Raw genomic sequence first — 8,393 nt, forward strand, 5'->3', positions numbered from 1 at the left:
ACTGCATTGTCAGAGTCCTGCATCTTATTATTTATCCCCTGCCAACAAAGTGTCACAGGAGAGACCTCCCCGGGCAGCCGCCAGGGAGCTGGCGATTCACTGTGCAGCCGCAGCCCCGGCCAGGCCTGACAGCAGCTAAAAGAAGACAGGGCTTGTTGCAATTTGGCAGCTTGCAGAGCGAGAAGGAACCTTTCTGCTTTATTTGCCGCTTTTCCAAACGCGTCAGCATCGGCAGCGTGGAATCCAAGTGGATCGAAATCCCTCCAGTGGGAGCCACAGACCCCTCGAGATGGGGCTGGCACAGCCTGCAGAGCAGCGGATGCTCCGCCAGGGCCATGCAGGACATGTGAGCCTTGCTGCCCCTTCCCAGAGTGATGAGGATGGTAATGGCAGTGCCAAAAACCTGGGAATTTAGGCCAGTCCGTCTGGATCATGCTGCTCAATGGAGTTTGCCCTCTGCCAACACAGTGCCTACGCAAACCCCCACCCTGGTCCTTCCAGAGTGCGGCAGCAGCAGCATGATTAATGCTTTTAAAGTCTTTTCTCCCCTCCCTTATCCCTTTTTTTTTGGGGAGAAAACAGTCCCTTTTCCCAGTGCCCCTCCCTGCAGGGAGCTGCTGGCACAAACTCCGCCGTGAGCATTGTTCAACAGTAGCAGCGTTTGGGACGTGATCCTTCCTTCCCCGCGGCTCTGCAGCCCCGCGGGGGAGCTGACCCCGCATGCACCGGGGAATTCGGCTCGGGAGCGGCTCCCTCGACATCCAGCGCGGCCACAGCCCGTGGAGCTTTCTGCAGCCAGGCGGGAGGAGCGGCTGCATCGCTCCCAGACAGATTTCTCTCGCAGGATCTGCTCAGTAGTGCATGGCTAAATATGTCCAAGAGCCCCGAACTTGGCTCGCGCTCGGCATGCCAAGCAAATGAAAGCATCAGAGCACCAGAAGGGAACCGAAGATTGTGCTGAAGTGCCATTTGCTACAAAAATTCCAAACAAAGGGAAAGAAAATTCCATGCATTTCCCTTTTCTTTAAAAAAAAAAAATCACCAATGCAAATCTCAGACCAGAGAGGGAGAAGGAGGCTGAGAAGGCAGCTGCTTCCCAATCCTGTTGGGACTTTGCAGCTGGACTGGACTGTTTGCAGCCCCTTGTGCTGTTGGATGGAAGGGCGGCAAAGCCCACCTGAGCATTCCTGAGGCTCTCTGCTCCTGAGGGCAGCTATGCCATGGGCTGGACAGGCAAAAGGTGCCAGCCTGGTTCCTGGGCTGAAAAGCAAAGACAATAAGCCCTGAAAAAACCTAAAATCCCATTGTTGTTTGGGACTTGAGGTCAGTGTGAGGCAGGTAAGACACTTCTTCCCTGGCTCTGATTTCTGTCCCACACTGAGTGCATCCACTGCCTGTGTCTGAGTGCCACATCATGGACATGATGATTTCAAATAGCTACAACCAGTGGCACTTTATAAAGAGGTTCATAGAAACCTTTTAAAACTGATTTTTACTCTCACAAGTCAACCTGGGACAAGCCCAGTTGTTGTTTTTTTTCCAATGTTGATAAACTGTAAATGTTTTTTTTTTAAGGCCAATGTATATATTTTAAATGTGATTTATTCTATATATTTACTAACCAGAACTGCAAGTCTTGGGTCAGGGATAAGAGGACACTGGGGTGGAGCTGCCGCTGTCTGAGCCACCTGAGGGCAGCACAACGCTGCTCTCATTGTCAATAAGGGAACTAAACATTTGATTTTGCAGAAGAATGCCTATTTTTTGAGCTCTAGATCTCTATTTTGAAGCTACTGTATGGTGTGTAAGTTATGTACACTGCAACTGGGACTAACTGACCCCAGCTGCACCTGCTCCGTGCAGCGAGACAGTGAGGGGAAAAAATAGCCCATGTAATCACCAGACTGACAACAGATTTTAAACCATCTGCTCTGTTTGTGTTAATCATGTGTTTTGTTTTCCACTAACATCCATTAAGACTAAATTCTATTAAACAGTGGGGCATATTTTACCCTTTTTATAGTTTTGCCTAGTTGTGTCCTTTGTGTGAAATGGGACAAACTTGTCTCCTGCTGCTTGAAGTCCACCGAAGATCAGCTTTATCCTGTCCCTTGAGCGCTCCAGGGTTCCTCAAATATTCTCCCCTGGTGAGTCCCAGTCACCCCCAGTAAGGTGAATGTTCAGTATGAGTCTCACCACCACAACAGTGACATGGTGACAATGCTGGTGTGCCAGTGCCCAGTTCTGCCCATGTGCCACCTCCACCATCCTCATGTGCCAGGCACAACATTCCTCCCTCCTCCTGCCTGCTCAGAGTGTGGCCATTGTCACCCCAGTGCCTGCTTTGCTCAGGACAAGCAGCCCAGGCCTCCTTATCCCACCACTGCTTGTCTCCAGTGCTCCCAGTGCCTTTTCCAGCCGACCCCAGCCTTTCACCCACCCAGAGGGACTCAAACTGTGCCTCCAGCCTTGACTGAAGCAGTGCCTGGGATCCAGGAAACCAAACTTACTTTGTAGGAAGAGGCTTTCAGAGACGGACAGATTTGCCCAAAGCTGAGCAGAAACTGGGAAAAAGGCCAGAACTGGATCCCAGGAGCATCAAGCTCTCAGGCTGTGTCCCTACAACAGGAAAATCACACCCTGTGACCCCAGCAGCCACAGACATTTTTACCTCCTTCCTTTGCTGGGTGCAAACTCGTTCCCAACTCCTGGGTGTGTTATCCAAGACAATCATTTATTGCCATTCATATACTGGATGCTTGTGGGTCTGGGTTTGTTTCTTTTTTTTTTTTCTTTTTTATACAATTTACAAGTTTTAATACAAATGAAATATTTTTACATACATCCCAAAAAATTTAATATAAAATATACAGCATTTAAAAACATCTTGATGTAGGAAATTTCCTTCTGAAGCCATGCACTCTGACCCTTAGACACTTCAATGGCTGAGGGAAGGGTGGCACTGGCAAGACCATCCTAAAGGCTCCATTCATACACTTTAGCTCCCTCCAAGTCTAGCTGGGGAAGGAGGATGCAGGAAAATAAACATTTGTGATCACCCAGAGGAGGAAATCTTGAAGGTGCCTTCTCTAGAGGAAGGTGTGGCCAGCAGGAAGCCCCAGAATCTGCTGCTTTTTAACACCTATAACAGTTCATGGCACAGGACAAGAGCTGAGGTGTGGGTGGGGGCAAAGCTGGGACAGCAGTGAGCAGCTCTGACTCCAGCTCAGCTTGGCCACAGAGATCATATCCCACTTGTGATCCCACCCTGGCACAGGGAAGGAAAGCTGATTTCTCGGGGCCAGGTGTCACAGATCTGGAGCTGGCATTCAGTGAATTGAGGCTGCAGCTTGTTCTCCCTGAGCCCTGCAGGTGCCAGGGGAGTGAGGGCACAGTCCAGCCTGGCTGGCAAAGGTGGGCAGACACTGCTCTGGTGCAGAGGAGGAGCCCTATGAGCCCTGGGCTTCCCCAGGGAGCTGCTGGCTCCCTGTCCTGTGCAATCCTGCCAGCATGGGATCTCGACATCCACCCCCAGCTGCAGGAACTGGGTTCAGGGGTTGGAACACCCCCAGATGCCCCCTCCAGCATCCTCAGCGTGTCCCCAGAGCTCAGGGGTTGGCTGTACCCAGCTCTGCTCCTCTGCCAGCCCCACAGCAGGGTGAGGGTATTGCTTAGAGACACTCAGCCATGTCTGTGCTCTCTGGTTATGCTGAAAAGTGAGGAAGACAAGGTGGAGCAGCAGGGCAGAGCTTGGGGGTTCCAGTCAGCTCCCTGCCTGCCCAGGAGGGATCAGCTGCCACTTGTTAATCTCAGGTACCAAAGAGGAAGTAACAGCCAAATACTGTAGTGTTAATGTTGGGACCAAAACCAGGACCAGGATTTACCAGCTTTAGTCAGTGTTTAGAATTAGAGTCAATATCTCCATGACCTGCAAATATTCTGATAACCAAGCTGTGTGCTCCTGTGTGGCCCTTGGCTGTCAGCCCACAGCAGGACCAGTGCTCCCAGTACAGATGGGGTCTGGTCAGAGCTCAGGAGCTTGTGTGCTGCACTGGGGCAGATCATGGTTTGCCAGAGCCCTCAGGGGAGGGTCCCTCCAGGCAAACGAAGAGACCTCCAGAAAAACACTGAGCAGATGTTGCCCAGGGAGGTTGTGGCTGCCTCATCCCTGGAACTGCTAAAGGTCAGGTTGGACAGGGCTTGGAGCACCCTGGGATAGAGGAAGGTGTCCCTGCCCATGGCAGGGTGCCCATGGCAGGGGGCAGAACAAGATAAGCTTTAAGGCCCCTTCCAACCCAAAGCATTCTGTGGTTCTGTGTGAAGGCATTAGCACAGAGGGGAGAGACTTCCCAGCACTATCACAGACAGACATGATTGGGCGGGGTTCCCTGTGCCTTGGGGAGCAAGAACTGGATGCAGCACAATCCTGGGATTGGGAAAGGAGCCATTCACCAGCTCTGTATTAGTCACAACTGCAAGTTGCAGATATCCTGCCTGGAAAGACATCCCCTCCCTCTAAGGCAGGATAGTCAGGGCTCAGGCTTTATCTCGAGCTGTGGTTTTCTCAAGCAGGCACATTACTGAAGCAGAACAGCAGTTCGGATCACAGACAGGAGAACAGCTACAAAACCTCTCTGGGGGTTGTTAAAGAACATAAAAGCTGGTTCAACAGGGCTGCAGGAAGCTGAGCCATGCTGGCTCCCTGCAGGCAGGCAGAGCTGCCCTCCCTCGGCACCAGATCACAGGCGGCTTTTCCCAAAGCGCTGTCTCATCCCTCTCCTGACACAGCCAGCACACGGCTGGGACAGCGACACTAGAGGGCAGGGCTGGCCCAGCCCGGCTGTCCAGAGACCCTTTCCCACTGTCCCCTCGAGAATGTGAGCTCCCAGCACTCTGGGGACTGCAAGAGGGATGGCTCCTTTGCCCCGGACACAGGGCAGGGAGGCGGGGAGGGCATGCACAGGCACGCACACACGGAGAACGGACTGAATTGTAAAACCAAAACGGGTTTCAATAGAGATCTCCTGCTCCAGCAGCCCTACTGGTCCCAGATCCTCCTGCCAGGCCCAGGAAACCCATCTGTTCACAAAGAGGAAAGGAGCCGCTTCATTTTAGCATCACCATGATACTAACAAATACCTCCAGTAATAAATAAATAAAGGAAGAGCAACCTGAACAGGCACCAGAGCTTGCAGGTTCCTGTGAGGGTACCTGGTAGGTTGGGAGGGGGCTGCATACCTGTGGGGGGATCCCTGCCTGGGCCCTGGGAAGGTGCAGGTGTAGTTTTGCCAGGAGGCTGTCTGGTTTGCATGTGTGATGGAAAATTCCCTGAGCCTTTGGTGCAGCCACTCTCCCAGTGGCTGTTTGGCCCTGGCTCTGGGGAACTTGAGCTGGGTGCTTTTAAAATGGCGAATTCATCCCCAACTTAGTTTCAAACTGCAACTTCTGCCTCTTTTGGTAACGGACACGGACCCTGGAGAAGAAGAAAGAAGGGAGTCAGTATGCAGAGGGAGAAAGGTAAGACTCTTCCACTGCCATTCCTGAGCTGCTAGCCCCAAGAAGCAGGGAAGCCCCTGGCCTGGGCCCTGTGGTAGCCTGGGAGGGGAATCAAATCCAGAGAGCAACCAATGGTCTCAGTCCTATCCCATCCAGCTAAATCCCATCTCCAGGGACACCAGACACAGCACAGAAAGGTCCAGAAACCCTCTGCAGGAACTGAGATGGTGTCTCCATCCCCATCAGGGTTCCCTGTAATCCCCGCTGCTCCTGCCCAGCCCATTTCCTGAATCAATGTTCATCAGTGTTGACTCCAGCCCTGGCTGCTCCCTGTGCTGGGAAGAACAGCCAGTCACTGCCTGCTACTCATTCTTGGCTTCAGCCACTTCCCGTGAAACGAGTCCCACAGTCCAGGCTCTGTGTGAAGGCACATTTCCTCTGCTGAGATTCAATGCCTCTCTGTCCTCATGGGACACGATGGAGAGAGCAGCCCTCCCCAGTTTCACACTGGTGTTGGATAGACCTTGGCTGTCTCCCTCCCTTTGGTCTGAGATAAGGGAATTTTGTTCTCCCTTCCTGCTCCCAATCACTGCCACTGCCCTTCTGTGACCCTCCTTCCTCCCCTGCACTTCCTCCCTGGGAGGTGGAGCGTGGGCCTGCACACAACAGCCAGGTGATTTACACAATGCAGTCAGCTCTTCCTTTTTGTTCCCCACCCTGTTCCCTGGGCATCATTATTTTTTGCAGCTCAAGGCCAGACTGGAGGGAGGCTTCAAGCCCTTTCTCCCCATCCTCCCTACAACCCCCATACCTGATTTCATGCAGCTTGACAATCTCATTGATGATAACCACAAGGACCAAGGAAAGAAAACCCAGGAGCCATGCGACCGGAGAGATGGAGACGTGGTTAAAGGTCAAAGAAGAGTTGAGGTTTTCCCAGAGTTTCAGGTCCAGCACAGTCTGTGCCACTTGCCCCAGCACTCTAAAATTAAGAACAGACACAGCAAATCTCAGCAGACCTGACAAGATTCCCAGGATCTGCAGATCAGGGTTCAGGCCCAGATGAAATGCTCACACCAGAGACCCTTCACCAGTTCAGCAGTGGAGATCAGGTGCCATGTACTTGATTCTCCTCAGCACCAAGAGACTGGTGCTGGGGTGGGCCTGGGGCCCTCCTTGCTCCAGCATCCTGGAGCACCTTCCCAGGGGCTGTGGGTACTCACACAACAGCCACAGTGAGAGTCCACCAGCGGTTGGAGAGGGGGCTCTTCTTCCACAGGGGCTTGGTGCGATGCACGTGGGTGATGGATATGAACACTGCAGACAAAAGGGGATTATTCAGCATCACACACAGATCCAGCACTTTACAAGCTACCAACACCTGTTACTTCTAAGGGATATGGGGTTCATGTCCCTGGAACCAGCCTACCATTTGGGGCTCTTTCAGAGCAGGCTCCCTACAGCAATTCCAAGCCCCTGGAATGCAGCTGGGGCAGTGCAGTGGTTGTACTGCACACAATTGTTCACTGCTGGGTTGGTTCACAGCCTGGGAGCTCAAACAGAGCAGGCAAAGGCCCAGGTCTGGGGAGTGGGACAGTGGTGGGTGTGCCCTTGTTCCAGGGCTGCAACAGAGGAAAGCTCCAGCCTAGAGAGAGATTTAGCCAGAGAGAGCCAGGGCTGTCTGTACAGGACCCAGCATTTGCTCAGCTGCCAGGCAAAGCATCCCTGCCTTGCTTTGGTGGTCTGAGGGACATAAAAGCACAGCAACCCTCTCTCTCCAAAGACAGAGATCCAATCAGGAAGCATTTCTGTTGGACTGGACACCTGCACATGTCAACACACAATGCTCTGCCCAGCACCATGGGGCATAAGGGACAGGGAACTGAGACCCTTCAGCGTTGTCAGGGAGCTGCTGGACCCACCCTGCCAGGCAATGGGTGCAGGTGATGAGGGTCAGCCAGGAGCTGGCCCCACACCCCTCCAGAGGGTTTAAAAAGGCTTCCAGCTCTCAAACAGTCACAGCTGCATCAGTCCCCTTTGTGGGAAGACAGTGGGGCATTTCACAGAACAGCAGCAGGGATCTAAATGCTTTTGAAGCAGGGAATATTTTTGGAGAGCTTCACATGCTACTACTAACTTTCCAGAAGGCAAAAGGGATTTGGCTTTTCTGGTGAGACTGGACAGAACCAGCACTTCACCAGACTGGTAGAAAGCAGAATCAGTTCTGAGGGTGTTTCTTTAATCTGCCAGGGTAATGTTTAGTCAGACAGGGGGGTCTGTGCCTGTGCTGCGAGGCCACTGCAGTGTCTGCTTCTATCAGGGAATCTGTGCTCTGGCATAGGGGGCAAAGAAAGAGACAGAGGATGCAAACTTTCACCCAGAGCAGAGAATGGGGTTCTAGGAACAGGGACTTACCTGTGTGCAAAACAATCAGGCCAGCTGTGAGCTTCTGGGCTACCAGGAGAGCATTGGAAAATGTCCCAAACCAGTCAGGAGCACCATAAGCATTGCTAGTGAATGAGAGGACACAGGAAAGTCAACAGTGGGCACTTAACTGACCTGCTCCCACCAGGGCCATGTCCTCCTTCAACAGCTGAGGAATCTGTGGGTGAGCTCAGACTGTCCTGGTACAAGGAGGTGACTGTGGGCAATGATGCAGCTGTCAAGGCCATAGCCCTGGTGGGTCATGGAAGAGGCTGAAGCTTTTTAGAGGACTGGAATCAGTCCTCCTTGGAAAGGGCAGGAGCAGTGGGGATGTGTGTGCCAGGCCCAGTTCCTCACCTGTGCAGCATGATGGAGGAGCAGGCTGTGAGGTTGAGACTGGTCGTGTTCACCCCTTTGCAGGACTCATGCAGGGTGAACCCGAAGCAGATGAGGCAGGAGCAGAGGGTCAGGCT

At 52.8% G+C, this 8,393-nt stretch overlaps 2 protein-coding genes across 3 annotated transcripts in view; both read right to left on the bottom strand.

Annotated features, from left to right (window-relative positions):
- Positions 1-1,054, bottom strand: part of LOC115948273 — a 4,342-nt gene extending 3,288 nt beyond the window's left edge. The window contains exon 1 of the mRNA XM_031059920.1: positions 1-1,054. Coding sequence (XP_030915780.1) covers positions 1-818 — 818 coding nt within the window. The 5' untranslated portion in view covers positions 819-1,054.
- Positions 1,055-2,713: 1,659 nt separating this feature from the next.
- TMEM94 (transmembrane protein 94) overlaps positions 2,714-8,393 on the bottom strand; it is a 38,484-nt gene continuing 32,804 nt past the window's right edge. For both annotated transcript variants that reach the window (XM_031059953.1, XM_014308480.2), the window contains exons 28-32: positions 8,278-8,393; positions 7,912-8,006; positions 6,720-6,813; positions 6,308-6,478; positions 2,714-5,473 (exon numbers count right to left, since the gene is read on the bottom strand). The exon at positions 8,278-8,393 is cut by the window's right edge and continues 1 nt beyond it. In XM_031059953.1, the coding sequence (XP_030915813.1) occupies positions 5,401-5,473; positions 6,308-6,478; positions 6,720-6,813; positions 7,912-8,006; positions 8,278-8,393 (549 nt within the window). In that variant the 3' untranslated portion in view covers positions 2,714-5,400. The remainder of the gene's footprint in view (positions 5,474-6,307; positions 6,479-6,719; positions 6,814-7,911; positions 8,007-8,277) is intronic.

This window comes from Geospiza fortis, unplaced genomic scaffold (assembly GCF_000277835.1).
Source record: "Geospiza fortis unplaced genomic scaffold, GeoFor_1.0 scaffold244, whole genome shotgun sequence".
Taxonomy (NCBI): domain Eukaryota; kingdom Metazoa; phylum Chordata; class Aves; order Passeriformes; family Thraupidae; genus Geospiza; species Geospiza fortis.